Source organism: Hipposideros armiger, unplaced genomic scaffold, assembly GCF_001890085.2.
Source record: "Hipposideros armiger isolate ML-2016 unplaced genomic scaffold, ASM189008v1 scaffold_5, whole genome shotgun sequence".
In the NCBI taxonomy this organism is placed as follows: Eukaryota; Metazoa; Chordata; class Mammalia; order Chiroptera; family Hipposideridae; genus Hipposideros; species Hipposideros armiger.
In genome coordinates, this window is record NW_017731355.1 from 6,460,890 (window position 1) to 6,483,287 (window position 22,398).

A 22,398-nucleotide genomic window follows, 5' to 3' on the forward strand; every position below is an offset into this window, starting at 1 on the left:
ATACTCTTTGTGTCTGGCTTCTTTTGCTCCACATTGTAAGAGTCATTGATGATATTGCTTGTCCTTGTGGTTTGTTTATTTTCATTGCTATATATTATCCCATTGTACATACATACTACAATTAATTCATCTATTCTGTTCTTGGTGGATATTTGTGCTGTTTTTCTCTGGTGTGTGTGTGTGTGTGTTTTGCTATTACAAACAATATTGTGTCAACTGAGCACAGAGTTTTTAACTAGAAATAAATGATAAAGATTTATTCAAGGGTCTTAGAGTTTGCAAACTGGAAACACTGCTAGGCAAAAACCCAGAAGTGTTCTGAAGAAGAAAGAAAAGTTGAGTTCTTACAGTAAAAGTCATATCCTTGAAAATAATCAGTCCTGAATTCTTAGCCCTTGGATTTGTCCAGGACAGTTATCAGTCAGATGTCAGGTAGCCTGGATGATGAGCCAGGGTGCCAGGAAGTGCAGCCACATCCTGAGTTCTTTAGGGGGTAATCAGAGGGTTATTTGAAGGTTTGATGTATGTCTAGGCATTGACGCACAATGGACTGGTGTATACCTAGGTATTGATGCATGACTGGAAAGTTCAAAAGTTTAAGTGCCCAGGCTAGTTAAGATGAGAAAAAGAATTGTTTCCTCATGCCTTCATAATTGTAATCTTTATAATGTTAATAACGTAGCTTGGTTAAAATTACTCCATTTTATATTTTCCCTGTTTTCACTTTTCACTCAACTGCTACCAGAATTCTTTTGGTGCACATATGCATGCATTTCTATTAGGAATGTACCTACGAATGGAATTGCAAGTCATAGGTTATATTCCTGTTTATTTATTAGATATTGATTTTTAGTATTCCAAAGTGTTGTACCAATTTATACTTCATATACTTTCATATGAGTCCCAGTCATTTCATATCCTTGCCAACACTTGGCACTTTAAGTCTTTTTAAGTTTTGTATTATGTAGTGGTTTTTCTCTCTTTTTAAAACCATTTATTACGGAAAATATTAAACATATATAGGATAGAAAGACTAATATAATAAAGTTTCACGTTCCCATCAACCATCTTCAACAGTTATCAGTAAAGGACCAATCTTGTTATATATAGGGGACATTCCCATTCAATTATTTTGAAGCAAATCCTAGATATCATATTATTTTTTCCATAATATCTTCTAATATGTCTCTCTAAAAGATAAAGATTTTTTAGAAACATAACTCCAATTTGGTTACCAAACTAAAAAGTTAGCAGTAAAGTTTTCAACATACTGAATAATATTGAGTATGTATTGCCAGCATGACTTTTTTTTTTAAAGATTTTATTACTGGGGAATTGGGGGAAGGGAACAGCATTGGGGAATCTGGGACGGGGAACAGACAAGTTGCTGTCCTTCAGTCTAGTTGTGGAGGATGGTGCTTCACTGGCCCATGTTGCTATTATCATTGCGCTCTTCCTGGGAGAGGCAGTCGCTCACCAGCCATTGGACAGCTGCTCACTGCGGCTCACGGCAGCTCACGAAAGCACACGCCGGCTGCCGGCCAGCCCCACTGCAGCCTATGCCATCGCCAGTGACTCACCGCAGCCCAGCTCCAAATTGAACTGTTGTTCACCATCTTAGCTGTAGAGGGCGCAGCATCACTGGCCCTCATGTGGGATCTGAACTGGAGCCCTGCTGCTCAGAGCTGGTGTCCCAAGCCAATTCTTAACCAATGTGCCACTCGGCCGGCCCGACAGCATGACTCTTTATCACTAATTATTAATACACATCTAGAAAACAATATTTTTATACTTATCCACAGTAGCACTACCATAAACAAAATTAACAGTAATTCCTAAATAGCATCTAATAACTAACCCATATTTACATTTTTCCAGTTGTTTCAACTGTCTTACTGTTGGTTTAAACCAGAATCCAAAATACAGTCATGAATTTGCATTTCCACTCTCAACATAGGGAGAGTCCTAGGATTTGGGGAGCTGTGAATCAAGAATTGTGGATGAAGACCAAATATGTAGTATTTATTACAAATTGCAATATTGCACCACTATATCCTGTTACCTTCTGCTATGATCACATTTGTGTTTGTGTTCTAGCTAACTCTGTTTTTAAATATGTTATTCAGTGGTGGTTTTCTAAAATGGATACTTAAATGACTTAAATGGATCTTTAGGAAGACCAACAATAGTACAAACAATACACAATTATAGCTCTGCTTATAGGTATAAAAATTTCAAGTGGCACAGGAGGTCTTGGTTCTATGGGAAAGTTTTAACTCTAATTTTTCTTTGAAATACCTAACGTTCAATTGCTACTTTACTTTCTTTTTCTGCCGACCAGGAAGGATATGAGTTGGCATTCTCCAACTCCCCAAGCATAGCGCTAGTAGATGAAAAAAATCACTTAATTACTGCTAGATCAATTATTCAAGTGCACAGTAAATATTAGGTGAACAAATGCAACAAATGCTGGCAAACCATGATGCAAATGAGTCTATAAGTTTCTATTAGGTTAATTGATTGCCCACAAATTACCATTTACTTTATTAGCCTTTTTGGAGAACTATGCATTATGTTTTCTCATACTTAATACGTGGCTCAAAGAGAGGTAACATTTGCATTTTAGGTATTAATCAGCATCTATTAAAATTATAGAAATGTTTTTGCCTTATAGTACGTTCTGTAAGAGCTTAGGATCTAGGTTCTTGTGGAGTCACATTTGTATCTGTGTCCTTTTTCTCCTATCAGGCAGATGATGCTCTTCAGGAGCTTAGAAATGGGGCCGCCATGCCCGACAAAGGGCATGGAGCCTCTTTTTCTGTGCCGCAGGGCTCCACAAAAGGGTGGGGCTTTTAAGGCCACAGTGATGTGTGGAATGGCCATATTTATAGTTACAGTTTCAACCATTTAAAGGAGGCTTTCCCGGCTACATTTAAATGTTGCTACAGGATAATTTGCACTTTCTTGATAATGTTTCCCCTCAATACAGGAAAGACTTTTAAGAATTGTGATCAGGGGTTTAATGTCACCAGGAAATATGACTATACTTCAAATGTGTTATTTTATTAATAGTCATTATATATTTTCCTTTTTACTGCATTTATGTAATTTTTTAAATGCTTATATAAATGCTTCATTTTCTAAGGCTTAAGTCTTCTAGATGTTTTAAAGATACATTTTCATTGTGCTGAATTACATAATAAGTATAGTGTATTATGTATCCTTATTTCCTTATTTGGTCACAAGGAAGCCCTGTGTTTCCACTTAGCTCATGATTTCTGTCTCTTCTCTGAAGGTTCATATTGGTTATCTTCCTAATAAGCAAGTCCTTGGCCTCAGCAAACTTGCGAGGTAAGTATGACTGTGTGATGGATAGGAAAACGGGTTTATAGAATCTGCCCCCACACAGTGAGACTCTCATCAGGCTTCCTTTCTTGACCAGGGTGGATCTGATGTGGAAGTCATATTGCAGCTTAAAATTTATAGTCTCAGAGACAGACTTAGAGGACCTGAAATACAAATGCCCTTTGCTTCTCATTTCCCCATTGCCTACCCTCCTCCCCCACCTCCCACCCCTTCTTCCACAGGCATGTCCTTGAAGTCTTAGCTCACACCTTTCTCAGTAGAGCCTTCCCTGGTCTCCGGCTGGAGAGGACCCGAGGGAGCATTCAGTTCAGCCTGTGTCCTTTAAAGGGGCTTAGCGAAAAGTAAGGGGTGGGAGAGGAAACCTGGGCAGGGGCCTACCTGCACTGCACTGCGCTGTTTTCAGACTGTTAATCAAACCACTGTTTGGAGCCTCTGCCTTCTGCTGTACCTTGGTCCCTCCGGGCATCTCTCTGGGCTCCTACAGGGCCAGTCAGTTCACTTCTGGTTTCTTTGCCTCTGCAGACACAAGACTGTGCCTTCCGTGGCTTTCTCAGCTCTGTTCCAAGACAATGTTTGCTCTTCTCTCACCTATTTCTCTCCTTTCTACTACAGCCTTCTTTTCCATTCTTTATCCTGTGGGTTCATGCTTTTTAAAAAGTTTCTTTGCTACCACTTTTATTTGGGTTTTAGGAAGGAGTGGTGATACATAGCATGGTAATCTATGTTTAACTGGAAGTCAACTGAGGGTCATTGTTTATATATCCCTGACAGTCCCAGTAACCAATATTTTAATGCCCCTAAATATCCTCTTTTGGAATTTCTTTGTATAGAATTAGTGAGTCCTGGGAAAATAATGGGAGGTAGATGCGCGCGCGCATGCGCGCGTGTGTGTTGAGAGTTAAGAACAAAATGAAAGAATAGGTAATGAATATACAGTCAAGTGCCACCCCTTCCCCCTCTTTAAAATAAACCTTTGGATAACCTGATTGAGGTTATAGTGACCACCAAACTGGAGTACATGACTCTGTGAGCAACTGACTATTCTGTGGCTCTGATGTGCTCCTGTTTCTTCTCCACTTAGACTCTGGGATTCACCGCAGTCCTGAAATGGTGGTCCAGATCTTTTTCGATTCTGTGTTGGAACCTGTAAAAACCACCCAGCAGTCTGTTAGCTGCTTTCCACAGCTGTTCTTTTTACTTTTGTTTTCACTTCCACTTTCTCAGTCATTTCTTTTAAGGATTAAGGAGAAAGTAAGTGAAAGAAAAAAATTTAATGTCCCTAGTTCCTGACCTTATTCCTGGTCAGCAATCTCACCACCAGAAAGGATGTTATTGTATCATAGTTCTAATTGCTTCACTGCAGTAAGGCTCTTAACACAAATCCAGAAACATCTTTCCACCTTTCAGTGATCTGTACCCAGTGGCAGTGCCCAGGGGTGGCTGAAAAAGGGTATTGGTGGTGATGGGGGGTCCTACTACAATTTCTATTGCCAACCCTACACCTTTTCCATATAGAAAGTCTGGTACTGCTGATGCCTGTAACAGATTGTCTGTGTGTGAAAGGTGTGTAGTGGATAGTTTTCATATTACAAAAATGCTTGGCAGACCACACCAGGCCTTGGTCTTAACGTAAAGAGCTTTCTCTGGAAGACCACACTGTGTAGTCCATGGTTAACCCTTTATGGAAATGGGTTCTAAAATGATCCAGTGAGACCTTGGAGTAAATGGTAACTTGGGGGTAGAAGGGAATAATCTTTGGTTATTTCCTTTCCTAGGGAAAGGAAAAGATCTCAAAAATTAAGCTTTTATGAAATGATACAAAAGAGTTGATTATTAGCCTGGGGATTTGTCCTTACACTAATAGGATTAAAACTTAAGGAAAAATGGAACACTAAGCCAAAGAACTGAGTGTGTTACTCTCAGATATTTTGTAAAAAAATTTGAATAAAGGATCTATTAAATGGAAAAGAAGACTAAGATTTTATCCAACTGCTTACTCCCTATAAGAACTAAGAATATTTAGGGCATGAAGATAAAGCAAACTGAATGTGTTTGGAAAACTTCACCGTTCATTTTAATCTTGTATGTGAAGTTTGTTATATGCTTGCCTTTAAACGAATGACCTTTCAGTGCCACAGAAGTCAAATATCAAACAGTAAAGCCTTAAGTAACAAGAAAATGCCAGAAGGGAGTTGATCTGGTTTAACTCTAATAGAATTCTAGAGTAAACTTAGTTTGAATAGAAATTCCTTTTGTTGCTGAAAATCCATTGAACATATATTCGTTTTCTTGCCTTAGAATAACTGAGTGAACATAATTAAATCTTGACTTTTCCATTGTAGTGCCTTGGGCAGCCTTGGTTAATCTATTTATTGTGAAAGGGCACTGATGCTAGAGAGAAGGAGGCAGGGCGTATGAGACAGCAGCTCCCACAGAAATGCCTGGCCTGGAGCACCAAGTTCAGAGGATCCCAGGTGTCTGTGGCCTGGCAGGGATGAAGAGACCCACAGATGGAGGGCTGAGCAGAATTCTAGATGGAAGAGAAGTTCCTCTAGGTGTGGTTAATACATATGCAAAAGCAAACAGGAGGGCAGGAGCAAGGCATATTCCTGTGGGTAGGGAGCAGATTTGATTGATAGAAATGAGACTTGGGCAGGGGTGAAGGAGAGAGAGTTAAAAAAGTAGGGTGGGCATTAGATTAAAAAGTGAAAATCCTTTTTTTCCTCTTTCTCAATTATAAAAGTAACACACCAGTTAAATTTAAATACAAATAAGTGAGTAAAGGGAGAGCTCTTCTTTTCTATTTCGATTCCACAGAGTTAAAATTCAATATTTCTTTCACTATCCTTCTGGAAAGTTTCTAAGCAAACACAAACATATAGCCCTTTAAAACTAGCAAAACAAAACAAAGTAAAATAAATAAATAAATAAATAAATAAATAAATAAATAAATAAATAAAAAAGGAGGTCATACCCTACATTCCATACTACAACTTTTTTTTTTTTTATAATTTAAAATACATTGAAATCCTTTGGACATCTTTTAGTTCAGAAAGTCCAAGTTCCTTTTAATGGCTACATAGTATTTCTTTGATCGATTAATATAATTCATTTAACCAGTCTTTCATATAAATAAGTATAGTCTACAGTTTGACGCTATTGTCAGAAAAGGAAAAAAATGCTTTGCTTAACATATTTTTATATATTTGCATACTTTGAGCCTACTTGCAAGATAAAGTACTAGAGTAAAATTTGCTGGGTTAAGGGTAGCTGAATTTTTGATATTACCATATTGCTCTCCAAAAAAGATTATACCAATTTATACTCTAATAGATAAAGCCTATGTGTTTCTCCACACTTTTGCCAACACTGAGTTTCATCAGACTTTTCTTATGAAACTGGTAAGTGAAACATTGTTTAATTTGCATTTCTTTAATAGAGTGAGGTCGAATCTTTTCAGAAACGTCCTCACTTAACCTTTGCTAATTTTTCCATTGGGTTGCTTGCCTTTTTATTACTGATTTATATGAGCTCCCTGAATGTTAAAGCAGTTAGGTCAGGTGCTGCAAATAAGTTTTCCAGGCTTGTCATTTGCCTTTTGATTTTGTTTTATAGTATTAGTTTGCCATACAGAAGTTAAAAATGCTTATGTAGACATAAACTCATATTTTCTGGGTTATTTTTATATTGAAATCTTTGCTCCATCTGGAATGTATTTTGGGGCAAGGAGTGAGGGGGAATCCTCCCATTGCCGTTGCATGCTCACTGACCTCCTGTTACCATGCTGCCTTCTCTATCCTTGCTACCACTCTGTTGGGCTTTTCTTATGTTCCTCCTGGATTATAGGTTAAACTGCTAACTCCTCTCTTAGGGTCTTTAACTCTGCTCTCATATGCTGCTAGGAAGTTTTTTCTAAAGTGTGGATTTGATGCTGCTGCTCCTTCATAGCTCCCTGTAGCTTTTAAGATTAAGTCCTGACTCCTTACCCTAGCTGACAAATCCCACGGTGATCCAGCTCCACCGCCTGCTGCACTTTTTCTCTTTGCTTTAGCCACACCTGAACATTTGCAGCCTAGTGTCAAGTCAAGCTTGCCAAGTCAAGTCATATGAAGGCATCAGAAATACTCTTAAGATTTGCAAGGGTTAAATTACACTATCCATTAGTTCTTCCTGCAAAAGTGTCGCCAGATTACTTATCCAGTTGCCAGAGGAGGAAGAAGAGGAGAGAAAGAATAATGCGAAAGAGAGGACCTAGCACAGAGGTTGTAAGACCAGTAAGTAAGCAATTTCAGTGAGATGTCTATTGGGTTAAATCCAGCACCCAACTGTGTCCCATTTATTTAAAAAAAATATAAAAGTTCAAAATAAAATCAAGACAAAATTTATCAAAGGGGGCAAACCAGGTCTTCTTATTTTCGTGAAGTTTTCCTAATAAAAGTGGCCACGAATCTTTATAGGTCAAATGGGTTCAAAACAGAAAACAGGAACTGACTGAAATAAATAAAGAAACTAAAAACCTGAAAGAAGTGGGTGGGAACACTAATTACCTCTCAGTCTTTGATTGAGATGGACAAAAGTCATATACAAAGCAGAGTAATAGAACTTAAAAAAAAATTGAACAAGGATTGTGTAACAAGAAAACTAGAAATTAATACAAAGTTAGTTTTTAAAACCAATTATTTAGAGGTGAAAGTTCTTTTAAATTCCTTTGACATGATAGAAAGTCATAATGATGGAAACACTGTATACCAATGTATAAAATCCAAAGTACAAAGCTATATTTTGTAATTAATAACAATCCTCCTCAAACTCTTCCGAAAAGTAGAAGAGGAGGGAACACTTACAAACTCATTTTTCGAGACCAACATTACCCTGATATCAAATCACACAAGGACCCTACAAGAAAAGAAAATTATAGGCTAGTATCCATTATGAACATAGATGCAAAAATTCTCAACAAAATATTAACGAATTGAATTCAACAATATACTAAAAGGATCATGCAATGCGATCAATTGGGATTTATTCCAGGGATACAAAGATGGTTCATTATCAGCAAATCAATCAATGTGATACACCACATTAACAAAATGGATAAAAGTCATATGATCATCTCAAATGATGTAGAAAAGCATTTGACAAAATGCAACAGCCATTCATGATAAAAAAAAAATTCACTCAAAATGGTTTGAAGACTTGAACATTAAGACCTGATACCATAAAACTCCTAGAAGAAAGCATAGAGTTAAGCTCCTTGACATTGGTCTTCATGATGATTTTTTGGATCTGACACCAAAAGCAAAGGCAACAGAAGCAAAAATAAACAAGTAGGACTACATCAAACTAAAAACTTGTGCATAGAAAGGGAAATCATCTACAAGATGAAAACACAACTTCAGGATGGGAGAAAATATTTGCAAATCATATATCTGATAAGGATTAATGTCCAGAATAATATAAAGAACTCATACAACTCAATAGCAAAGAAACAAATAATCCAATTAAAAAATGGGGAGAGGAACTGAATTTCTCCAAAGAAGATATACAAATGGTCAACACGTACATGAAAAGGTGCTCAGCATTACTAATCATCAGAGAAATGCAAATCAAAATCATAATGCAATATCACCTCACACCTGTTAGAATGGCTATCATCAAAAGAGATAAGAGATAATAAGTGTTGGTAGGGCTATGGAGGAAAGGGAACTCACCATTTGTGGGAATGTAAATTGGTGCGGCCACTATAGAAAACAAGATGGAGATTCCTCAAAAAATTAAAATAGAACTTCCATATGATCTCACAATCCCACTTCTGGGTGTATATCCAAAGGAAATGATGACAGGATATTGAAGAAATATCTGTACTCCCAAGTTCATTGTTCTCTCTCTCTCTCTCTCTCTCTCTCTCTCTCTCTCTCTCTTACACACACACATACACACAGACAAATCACAAATACGTGAGGTGGTGGATGTGTTAACTAACTAGATGGGGGAATCCTTTCACAATGTATATGTATATCAAATCACCTTGATGCACACTTTAAATATCTTACAATTTTATGTTGATTATATCTCAAAGCTGGCATTTTAAAAAAACACTTTGGAGGTAAATTTATAACCACAAATGCTTTAATTATTACATTATTAAACAAATAAACTAACCATTTAATATTATTTTAAAGAAAGAGAATTATAAAGCAAACTTAATGGAACAAATGGGAAAGAAGGAAAACAAAATAAAAAAATTAATTTATAAAACTCAAAAAGAATAGGAAGCATAAATCCAAATGTTGAAAATCTTGTATCATAGATTGCTTGGAAGTCAGATTGAGAGAATAAATACTTATACCTTGGAATGAGAAGCTATATAACTAAAATATGCTTCAAAAACTTTAAATCTTTAAGAATAACTTTTTTAAAAACAAAGGTGAAGAGAGAAGGGAATAAATCAAGAGTTAGAAAACCTGGATGAGCTAGTAACCTTTAGAAAAAGTCAAATTAATGTTGGGAGTGGGGTGGAAGTGGAAGGGGTTGGATCCAGTCAATTTAATAGGCATTCTCTCAAACTTCCAAGTAACCACTAATTCCTATGTGGTATAAATAATTCAAGAGCATGGGAAAACTTGAAAAGCTCTACAATTAATTTGATGAAGCTGCTCATCCCTGATAAAGCCTGATAAAACTAGCATTTAAAAATTATAAACTAATTTCACTTATGAATGTAGTTGTAAAAATCATACACACACACACACACACACACACACACACAGGGGTTGCCAAAAAAATGGATACACATTTTCAGAAAGGAAAAAACTGTATTAAAATTGTAATAATATATACAGGTAACAAAAGATGAATACAAGTCATGTGTATATATTTTTTTGACACACCTGGTATATGCACTTTAACAGGCTATAAGTACTGTTTTCATCATGACCCAGGGAGGTCTACTCAAAGAATACAAAGTAGTTTAGATGAAAATCGAGAACTACTGACTCTGGGAGTATGGTAAACTAGATTGTAATGATATCCCTCTTGGTATAGATACTAAGACATAATGTATATGGACATGTCACACACTGGGTGAAATACAAAGCAATTCCAGTGAGAATCCACAGGAATTAGCCAGCATTGGAGCCAAAGTCAGGGTTCTGTCCTCCCTGTTCTACCCCCAATTTAGGGAGACACTTAACCTATTGGCTTTATTCTGGGGAAAGCAGGAAAAAGAGCCAATAGACATGTATTCACAGGGGCTTGGGATTAGAATTCACGACCTGTGTGGTCCTCAAGAAAACCCAAGCCAATAATTTAATTTAAAATGTCACCAAGGAGGTAGCCTTCCATTCCCTAGCAGAAACAAGTGCACATTCCCTGATGCGCTTTTATGCAGTCAATGAGGACAGCTTCTGGAGTTAACAGGTACAGAATATACAACAAGTATGTTAGAAAATAAGAGTACTGAACGTTTGACAAAGGAGTAATTAGCCAGGCAGACTGGAAAAGGATGAATAAAACTTCTTAAAAAAAAGTGATAATTGAATCCAAAGCCCAAATATCCTCACTAAATAGCAGTTTAGGTACAGCCGAAAATCATCAGTCAACTGGAAGAAAGGTCTGAAGAAATTGCACAGAATGCAACACAGAGAGACACGTGGAAAATATGAATGAGAATGTAAGAGACATGGAAGACGGAAAAGATCTAATATGCCCTTAACTGAAATTCCAGGAGGTGACAGAGGCAATGGAGTAGGTGCAATATTAGAGAAGATAATAGCTGAAAATGTTGCCAGAGCATATGCAAAATATCAGTCTTCAGATTCAGGAAGCCTAAGAAACCCCAAAAAGGACAAATAAAATGGAATCCCCACCTAGAAGAAATATGGAAAACTGCAGAGTACTCAAAATTGTAAATGCAGCCAGAGAAAAATATTACCTACAGGGTAATAGCAATTAGACTCAATTGGTTTGCCAATGGCAATATTGAAAGACAAATAAATATCAGTGTCAAACTAACATTTTATTTCCAACAAATACCTCTCAACAAATTATCTTCGAGGATGAGACTATATATATGTATGTATATATATACACACATATACATATCTGTATATCTGTGTGTATATATATATATATATATATATATATAAATCCAGGGAAGCCATATGATTTTCTAATTGAAAACAAGAAAGAATAAACTAGGAATAAGAAATAAATGCTGTGAGCATAGGGACCCTGTTCACCACATAATCGTATGCCTAGTAGGCACTCAACAATATGTATGCATGAATGACCCTTCTTTGGCATGACAGTGGCTATCTACCAGAAACAGACATCGTGGGTGATAGTGAAATGTTCGAGGCATTCCTATTAAAGTGTGGGGCAAAATATGGATGCCCAATATTAACCACTGTTGTCTAATGTTGTACCTGAAATTCTACTCTAGAAAAAAAGAAATAACTGTGAGAAGAAAGACATTACTAATTTTTAATTACAAATTTAACTTGATGGCATCTCCTACTTATATAACAAATTAATCACCTGGAAAACTATCAGAAGTAATAGATACAGAAATTTGACCCAGTAAGAATAGGACATATTTTCTATCTAGGAGCTTGAACCATCCTTTCTCAGTCTTTTTGTTCAAAATAAAAAAATACATAATTGCATCCCTTCAGTGTTGTTTACCTACTGGGAACACAAAGAAGGATCAGAGTGGCTCCGTGGTGAGCAGGGTGGTGTCCCGTTTGTTGACCTTATGGGCTATAACCGAGGCATCAGGAGCAAGTTGTCAGTTCTATTTGAGGGTCATATTGGGTGGAAGAGCCTTAAAATGCCTCAGAGGTAAGGCAATCCTTAAATTGAGTCATGACTTAAATTCATGACTGAAAGGCCAAATTTTAAAGAAAAGGTCTGTAACGTGATTTGTTATTCTGAAGTAGGTGGTTCACATGGCCAGCTTTACATTTCACAGCTAGAGTGAAAGATGTTGAAAGGAGAATTTCATTGCTTGACAGATTGTGTTATAAGCTAAGATCAGGAGGCTTTTGTCTTAGCGGGGTTCATCATATTGAGTGCTTATTATATAGACCTATCTTATAAAGAGATGTCTGAAGAAGTCTGTTCAGTTCTAATCTGATTACCCTAATAGATTTAGTTGGTACAGTAGTTGACAATGGTCTGCCTTTTAATTAACAAATAGTCTTTTTATTTTTAACTTGAACTTAAGCTCTGATTAAACAACATGATAAATTAGAATACTTGAGACTTGGCCCAAAATTGATGACTCGGGAGCTTAGAACTTGTTTATCTCTAATTGTGTTTTCCCTAAGTGAACTGTACTCTTAATTCTGTCTCTCTCTCCCTCCCTCCTTCCCTCCCTTCCTCCCTCTTGGGACATAGGGAAGCACCACTCCGTGCCATTGTTGTGGTCTCCTTTGGACCTTCCCTCTTCTCATTTCCCTGTAGTTTTTGTATCTTTCTATCCTCCGATAAGCATGAACCCCTTGCCCATACCTTACAATTGCTTCAATAAAGTCCTATTAGTCTTATGAGCAAGCCATACCCATTTATTTCACTTCAAGTAATTTATGACTAACTGACACAATTCTTTTCTTTTTTAGGATTGTAGAAATCTATAGCAGAAGATTACAAGGTAAATTTTAAAACTTTTTTTTACAGAAAAACATTTTTTTTTTCTTAAGGGGAAAGTATTTTTTGTTCTTATTATAAGTATAATACATATGACTTACAAAAATTAAAACCTCATAGGAATGTAAAACAAAAAGTCTGCAGCATTTCAAGCCACCAGAAGAAATCGTTGTTGTATTTGCACATTCCTTCACATTTTTATGCATATACCAACATTTTAAAATCAATTTATTTGTATTGCATTTAAAAATGGGCCCATATTATATGAAATGGGCTTCACTTATCGTTTTTCCCACTTTTTTTTTACTTAAAAAGTCTTAAACCTTTTTCCGACATACATGTAATTATCTCATTCGTTTTGCTGGCTGTTTAGCATTCTGTTGCACGGCTGTGCTGTGGCTTGATGTAATCAGTTCCTGCTCTGCTAGACATTTGGGAGTTTGTCGGCTTTCAAATAGATGTAATGCTGCAGTGAATGTATGATTTCAAAGATGAGTTGTGTATTCAGCACAGGTACTACATTATTCAGGTTAAATAGTTGGTTTTCAGCATTGCTCTAAGTACAGTTCAATAATCGTACTGTAGCCTCCCTTTTAATCCTGCTGCGAGCTGTTTATTCATTTGCTGTGCTCTCCCTCCGTGGAGGTGCTTGTTATCAGTCTTCTGTTCTTGCTGCACACCTGAGAGACAGCCGCCCGCCATTCTAACCCGTTCCCTGCAGTGGTGCTGGAGGGCGCCAGGGCTTCCTGAGCTCTCTTCTGCACCTGTACTGCCGCGGAGGGAATTCAGCAGGGGCCTTCTGTGGCCCAGGCAGCAGACAAAGCAAAGTGGGAGAAGCTGGTGTATCTTGGCTTTTAAATCTCACGGAAGTCTGCTTTTTGAAGATTTCATATATTCTAGAGGCAGCGAAAAGCTTTCAGTTTTTTTTATCAGACTCTTCAACTGAGCTCCTTGTCCCGTCCACAGTTCAAGAGCGCCTTACGAAACAGATCGCTGTAGCCATCACAGAAGCCTTACGGCCTGCTGGAGTTGGGGTAGTGGTTGAAGCAACGTAAGTCCGTACTAGTCCATTGTTTGCCTTAATAATGTCACAATGGTGCCTGACAGTGACATACAGTGCTGCTTGGTTTTGCTAGTAAGAAGTGATGCCACTTATTACTCGGAGCCTGAAGCCCTTTTACCGCAATCATTTACTGTGTTGCCACTATGGGAGCCAGGACCTGGGAGACTGGTTTTGTTTTAGGTTTGTTGTTTTTTTTTTGGTGGGCGTTGTAGAAGAGTAGGGAGTCATAGGCTTAGGTATAGTGATTTGCACAACCAGTAGCATTTTATATCTTCTCTTGATTTCTTTAGCTTTTTGTTGCTCCAAGCAGAGTTTCTCTAATATTTTGTCACATGTTTAAAAAATAGAGGGAGCTAAGAATGGGTATGAAGGGTAACTGAAGACACTACTTTTTATTATTATTATTATTATTATTATTATTATTATTATTATTAGTTTCAGGTGTACAAAACAATGTAATAGTTAGACATTTCACCCCTCACAAAGTGATAACCCTCTCCCCCAATCTCTGTACTCCTGAAGCTGAAGCTGAATAATATTGAAGACACTTCTTTAAGTTAGAATGCATTATGAGAATTGGACACATCTTGTGGGCCAAGTTCTCTTCTGTCCTCCTGGCATGGCATGGGCTTCCTATGTGTGTGCTGCTCAGCTTCACCAGCTTGTTGCTCTCGCTGGCGTCACTGCCCTCTGGGCTCTGCCTGGTGAGACCAGTCCACTTCCATACCTCTCGCAACACCTTAGCTAGCATGGTGCTGCCTTGGTCCCAAAGATGGATCAAGTAAGAATTCTGGGTTTCTTTTCATCTAGAAGTTGTTCTATCCCTGTAGACCCTTTGTATTATTTTCACCCAGGAAGAATATTCCATTTCGCCCCCTCCTGTTGGATGCATTAAGGACCTGACCACTGATAAGAATAAAAGCTATATGACTAAGAAACTTAAGAAAAAGTTCTAAATAAAATTTATCTAAGAAGTGACAAACGTGGACATTGTGAACTCAGTTTAATCAGATTCAATTTTTCAGCCTGCTTTTTATTTTAAAAACCAAACCAGTAACTGTCTATTCCTTTCAACCCCCTTTGTTGACTTGTTTTGTAGACACATGTGTATGGTAATGCGAGGGGTACAGAAAATGAACAGCAAAACTGTGACCAGCACGATGTTGGGTGTGTTCCGGGAAGATCCAAAGACTCGGGAGGAGTTTCTCACTCTCATTAGGAGCTGAACTTCGGCGTGTGCCGTGTGCTATGCAGATCATGCTTCTAGAAGCATTGTTTGTCTGGTCTTAATTGTGCATTCCATTCTCAGTTGTAACAGACGTGAAACATTCCTTGTCACTGTGTTAAATAATTATTTATTGCAAGTCAAATAAAAATAATTAATAAAAGGGTGGGCCTTCTACTTTCTTCCTGCCACCTTTTAGTGGCAACATTTAAGCAAACTGCCAACATTTTAAGTTATATGCACAAAATCACTGCCATTCTGATAGCCTGAGGGTGCTGGGAAGGGAGAAGAACTCACGTATTTTGTTCAAATAATATAGTAATTTGGTTTATAAGCAAAGGAGTGTTGGGAATTGGAGAAAACTATGACCTATACACTGCGTTTTCCACTCCCTAACCAGAAATGGTGCAGCGCTTCAAATAATTTACTGTCCAGTGTGCGGCACTGCTCTGCAAATTCTAAGTTCAACAGGCTTCATTTTAATCGTGTTTATTAAACTGCCAGTGACACTTTATTTTTTATATATTTATTTTTTAACTGTCCAGTTGTAATGTCGGTTACCAAAGGAAGGTGGTGAAATATCTATGTTTTTTATTTTACTTTGAGTTAAAAAGGCACATTTCTACCTTCTATTTTTAAAAAAATCCTGTATAAGGAATTAGTTCCTGGAGTTGTTTACGAGTGTATTCTCATGTCAACATACAGAGATTTAGACGTTTAACTCTCTGTGCCTTGATGAGAATAGCACACCATTTAGAGTGTAGATACCTTTGCCTTTATTTAAACGCAAAACTTTATAAGACTCTGTACTGACACTGTACATAACTTGTCCTCAAAGTTCTACCTTTGGAAGCTTCCTGGGAGCTTAATTTGTGTGTTCCTTGCAGATGCCTCAAAACTATTTTTTTTTATCTTATCAAATATTTTTTCTAAGTATTCCAGAAACTTGAGAGCATCCATCACTTTCAGGCCCACAGAACCATAGCTTCCATGAACATGAAAGATGCAGAATTAACTCATTGTGAACTGTGTTAGGAGCTACGTCCAAAGTCTAACAACAGCTGTATTGTTGGTGTCTGTTAAGACGCACCATCATTTTCTGGAATTACTAGAAAATACCGGAAGCCCTCATACTGGTCTCCCTTGTGGTCCATGTGGGTCTTGTCTTCAGTGTAACTGTTCAAGCAGTCTAGGTCTTTTAGTCCAGGAAGCTGTTGCCTTATTAATGATTTTGTTAAAATGTCCTCTACCAGGGTGGTGTGGGCCAAATTAAAACAAAAAACAATCAACTACCCCAACTCCCCTGCAAAAACACAAACATAATTAATTATTCCATGGAGAAGTTTCTTATTTGGCTGATGTAGTGCTCTTCAAATTTATCCCATTACCTTAGGAAGAATCAACTACAATGCTTGCTTTAGCTTTGGTCATCCTATCTCTGCCACTTTGATGCTGTTTGGCTTAGGATGGGGCAATATTTCTTTAAAAAATTCTTCCCTACTTCTATTTCTTATATTTTTTTTATATTTGGAGTTTCTAAAGTATAGTGGTGGATGATTTTGAGTTCCTTTGAAAATTGAAGCTAATATAAACATTATCCTGCTTAATATTTAGACATTTAGAGGTAGAATTAAGCACTCAACTCATGTTTGGTATTTCAAAGTAAAAACAGATGTGACTTGAAGGACCAAAGAAATTGTTAGCTATAAATTTATCTTTCTGAGATCAATTGTATTCCTTTTTTTAATGACTCTTTGCTCTAACATTTCCTAGAAGTGTTCTCATAGAGTTCTAATGTATCCACAGGCTGCCATCTTATTGGTAAATACAAAGTAATTACCTTGTTTCTTTTACTCTGGTCTGTAGTACTTCAAAGTGACTTTTTCATATTCATGACCTTGATTCCATTTTGGAGATTTTTAAGAATTTGATGCATTTAAATACACTGTTCAATTAAATTGTTTGAATTTTATGTATGTGTGTGTATATGTTTCTGAAGTTGATTCTATTTAAGTTATTAAAGTATTATGACTTTGCTCTTGTGAAAGTAGTTTCTTTTTGAACCACTAGTATCAATAGAGCAATTAATTCAATTATTTTTATTGTATTCTGTTTTAGCAAAATCCCCTCCATAAGGCCTTCCTTCAGCATCAAGCTATTGGAGTATAAATCCCACTGGGAGTACAAATTAACCCCAGGCTGTTCGTTTCCCTTTGGTGTTTGGATTGGGTCTTACAGCCCTCACCCTCCTGCGGTAAAGGGAAGGGGACATCTGGGGTAAGAGTGAGGAATCTGAGTGGTCCCTGTTTTCCTAAGCCTAATTTAGGGTAACTGCAGCCTCCTGAGAACTAGCACTGCTTTCTGTGTGGGAGCAGCTGGGGAAGGGAGCCAGGCAGAGAGTGGAAGGAAGTTTCCCTTCCTCTTCTAGGGAAGCGCCCACCCTGGGCAAAACTTTGAAGTAGGTGCAAAGGTTTTGCTGCCACTTTTCTGTCAATGTTTGGTGACCTCATCATGACCTCTTTCTGGGTGGCCTTCACCCCAGTCCCTGCTCCACCCAGGCAGAGAGAGTCCCCTGCCCTCACTGACTGTCAGCATGTCTGGGTGCTGGGGCACTGGAGTGCCTGCTGCTCCTGGAAGGACCCTGCAGACTGTTGGGTAGCAAATCTCATCACCCAAAATAGGAATGCTCACTGAAATCAAGCATTCCTAAAAGTACAACTCGCAGATGTCAATAAAATAATGAGCTGCCCAACTAAGCCCAAGGTGTTGCCCCTGAGTTTATTCACTAAAGATTGACAGGCTGAGTTCTCTGGTTTGTCACTTAGGGAAAGTGCAGTTTCAGACACCAAAGGTTTTAGAGACGGCAGTCAACACAGAACAGATGGATTCACCATGACTGGCCTGGGTCCTCCTGCTGAAGGTGAGGAGGAGAGGGTCTCAGTAGATCAATTCAAGACAAGTGTCAATGCCTGACAGCCCCCACCCTGCCAGAGGCACTCACTCTGTATTTATTTTAATCTTCATTATGGAAAAAATATACATGTTCAACAGTGGACAGTGCATGAGTATAGGAACCTTCATGTACCTATCACCCAGCTTCAATAAATCTCAACTCTTGGCCATCTTGATTCCTACATCCCTCGCATCCCCACTGGATTATTCCTTTTTTTAAAAAAAAAACATTTTATAGGGAAATTGGGGGATGGGAACAGCGTTAGGGAATCGGAGAAGGGGAACAGACAAGTTGCTGTCCTTCTTCAGTCTAGTTGTGGAGGATGTCGCTTCACTGGCCCATGTTGGTATTATCATTGCGCTCTTCCTGGCTGAGGCAGATCCGTCACCAGCCATTGGATGGCCATTCACGGCGGCTCTTGGCAGCTCACACCAGCTGCCAGCCGCTCGTGGTAGCTTATAGCAGCCCACTGCATCAGGGGCTGCAGCCTACGCCGTCGCTATGCCGCCACTGGCGACTCATGGCAGCCCAGCTCCATGTCGAGCCTGTTGTTCACCATTTTAGCTGTAAAGGGCGTAGCGTCACTGGCCCTCATGTGGGATCCAAACCGGGGCCCTGCTGCTCAGAGCTGGCGTCCCAAGCCAACTCTTAACCAACGCGCCACTCAGCTGGCCCTCCACTGGATTATTTCAAAGCAAATATTTTATTCATAAATATATCAGATTATCTAGAAGAAGAATCATGTAAAAAAAATACTCTCCATTATCACACAAAATATCAGTGCTTTAATCTCAAACATCCAGTCAGCATTTAATTTTCCCTGTTGTCTCATGTTTTTTTATAGTTTATTTGAATCAAGGTACAAATGAGGTCCATACATTGCAATTGATTGATCTTAGTGTGGTAAAAACCACATTACAAAAAGTTTACCATCTTAACCATTTTTAAGTGTACAGTACAGTAGTAACTCTATGCACATTGTTGGGTAACAGATCTCTAGAACTTGAAAAACGGAATCCCTATACGCATTGAATAAATACCCTTTGTCCTCTTCTCCCAGCTCCTGGTAATGACAGTTCTACTTTCTGTTTCTAAGAGTTTGACTACTTTAGGTACCCCAGATATGTAGAATCATACAGTATTTGTCTTTTTGTGACTGGCTTATTTCACTTAGCATAACGTCCTCAAGGTTCATCCACATTGTAGCATGCAACCCAATTTCCTTCTTTTTAAAGGTTGAATAATATTCCATTGTTTGTAAATACTACATTTTTTTATCCATTCATTCATCGATGGACATTTAGATTGCTTCTACCTTTTGGCTACTGTGAATAATAACAATGCAATGAACATGGGTATGCAAATATCTGAAGATCCTATTGTCAGTTCTTTTGGACGTATACCCAGAAGTGGGATTGCGGGATCATGTGGTAGTTCTTTTTGAAACTGTTGTGAGGAATCTCTATACCATTTTCCATAGTAGCTGTACCATTTTACATTCCCACTAATTGTGCACAAGGGTTCCAATTTCTCCATTTTCTGGCCAAAACTTGTTTTCCAGTTTGTTTTTGTTTTCTTTTGTTTTGTTTTTAATTGGGGAATTGGGGGAGGGGAACAGCCAAGTTGTTGTTCTTTAATCTTAGTTGTGGAGGGGGCCAGTCGCCATCTGGCTGCCCGTCGGCAGCTCGTGGCCTCTAAGCTCAAGGTGCTGTGTTCTGTCTTAGTTGCAGGTGGGCATAGCCACCATCCCATGCGGGAGTCGAACCGGCAGCCTTGTTGTTAAGAGTGCACGCTCTATCCACTGAGCCATCCGGGTGGCAGCTCCACTCAAGGTGCTGAGTTCAGTCTTAGTTGTGGATGGGCGTAGCCCACCACTGAACAGGCAGTCTTGTTGATACACCAGCTGAGCCATCATGTCACCTGTTGGCAGCTCAGTGGCAGCTCAGCTCAGGCGCAATGTCACTGGCCCTGTTGCTCAGAACTCGTGCTCTTAAGCTAACTCTTAACCAACTCGGCCTGCCCTGTTTTCCAGTTTTTTTGATAGTGGCCATTCTGATGGGTATGAAGCAATATGTCATTGTGGTTTTGATTTTCATTTCCCTGATTAGTGATGTTGAGCATCTTTTCATATGTATGTTAAACATCTGTGTATTTTCTTTGGGAAAATGTCTATCCAAGTCCTTTGCTCATTTTTAAATCAGGTTATTATTATTTTTGGTTGCTGTTAAGTTGTACGAGTTCTTTATATGAAAATGGTTTGCAAATATTTTCTCCCATTTTGTAGGTTGCCTTTTCACTCTGTTGATTGTTTCCTTGGCTGTACATAAGTTTGATTCGATCTTATTTGTATATTTTTACTTTTGTTCCCTGTATTTTTGATGTCATATTGAGGGAATCATTTCCCATTCCAATAGCATGAAACTTCCCCCTATGTTTTCTCCTATAAGTTTTATAGTTCAGTTTTTACATTTAGGTTTTTAATCCATGTTGAATTAGTTTTTGTGTACAGTATAAGGTAAGGGTCTAGCTTCACTGTTTTGCAAGTGCAACACCAGTTTTCCCAACACCATTTGCTGAGGAGACTATCCTTTCCCCACTATGTCACCCTGGCACCTTTGTCAATGATCATTTGATCGTATACATGAGGATTTGTTTCTGGGCTCTCCGTTTTGTTCCATTGGTCTACATATCTGCCTTTATGCCAGTATTACAATATTTTGATTACTGTAGCTTCGTAATATGTTTTGAAATTAGGAAGAATGAGGCCTCCAGCTTCATTTTTCTTTCTCAAGATTGTTTTGGCTATTCAGGGTCCTTTGAGAATGTATATAAATTTAGGATTTGTTTATGTTTCTGCAGACAATGCCATTGGGATTTTGATAGGGATTGTATTAAATATGTAGATTCCTTTGGGTGGTATGGACATTTAAACAGTATTAAGTCTTCCAATACATGAACGTGGGCTATCTTTCCATTTCTTTTAAAATATTTTGTGGTTTTCAGTGTGCAAGTCTTTCGCTTTCTTGGTTAAGTTTATTCCTAAGTATTTTATTCTTTTTAAAAAAATAGACTAATTTTTTTAGAGAAGTTTTAGGTTCACCGTAAAACTGCATAGAAGTTACAGAGATTTCCCGTCTACTCTCTGCTCCCACATATGCACAGCCTCCCTTGTTATCAATATCCCACCAGAGTGGGACATTTCTTACAATTGATGAATCTGCATTGACACATCATAATTACACAAAGTCCACAGTTTACATTAGGGTTCACTCTTGTGTGTACATTCTATGGGTTTGGACAAGTGTACAATGACATGTATCCACCATTATTGCGTCATACAGAGTGGTTTCCCTGCCCTGAAAGCCCTCTGTGGTCCACCTATTCAACACCTATTTTATTCTTTTTGATGCTATTGTTAATTAAATTGTGTTTTTAATTTCCTTTTTTGATTGTTCATTGGTTGCTGTGTTTCTTAAGGCTTCTTAAAGCTGTGGAGTCACCACTGGCTCTCCCTCTCCCCCACTTTTTCTTTACAATTTATTTGGTCATTTGCTTTTGGAGAAGCCCTATGATCACCCCAAGAATGTTAACTGCCGGACTGCCTGTGGCTGTCTGAATGAAGAGAAACTTCAGCTCAGCAGAGGGAAAAAGGGTTATTCTCTGTTGCAACATTTCTCCATGTCCTTAAACTCCTCCTCAGAGGCAGCCCAGGGTGACCCCGCACTGCCCAGCCTTTAACTTGGACACAGCTTTTTGTTTTGTAAATCAGAGTCACCCTCCCAGGTATGGAACAGAGTTCACTCCTTTTTTGTGGGAGTAGGGGGAGGGTCTGTCCTTTCTGGGCAGGCTTCAGTTTTCAAACGTCTGCCACGTGGCTTCTTTGGCTTTAGTGTGGTGGCTTCCTTAGCTGCCAACATTTTGGTTAAGGTAGAAGGGTTATTATAGGACTAGAAATAGTGAGTCACACAAGACGTGACATCACGTTGAGGGCCCATCCCCGGGGAATTCCAAGGTTTAGGTTTGGATGGTAAAAGTGCTTGGGTTTCTGACTTCTTCAGTTCCATTTTCATGGCTCTCTGAGTAAGAATGCCCAGGGTCTGGCTGACCTGGGGTGGGAAGGGAAGTGACACACCAAGACTTGTA

At 38.4% G+C, this 22,398-nt stretch overlaps 1 protein-coding gene across 1 annotated transcript in view; it reads left to right on the plus strand.

Annotated features, from left to right (window-relative positions):
* The window catches only part of GCH1 (GTP cyclohydrolase 1), a 40,078-nt gene extending 22,729 nt beyond the window's left edge, over positions 1–17,349 (plus strand). The window contains exons 3-6 of the mRNA XM_019645233.1: positions 3,296–3,351; positions 12,987–13,018; positions 13,981–14,065; positions 15,177–17,349. Of these exons, the coding sequence (XP_019500778.1) occupies positions 3,296–3,351; positions 12,987–13,018; positions 13,981–14,065; positions 15,177–15,303 (300 nt within the window). The 3' untranslated portion in view covers positions 15,304–17,349. The remainder of the gene's footprint in view (positions 1–3,295; positions 3,352–12,986; positions 13,019–13,980; positions 14,066–15,176) is intronic.
* Positions 17,350–22,398: the final 5,049 nt, after the last annotated feature.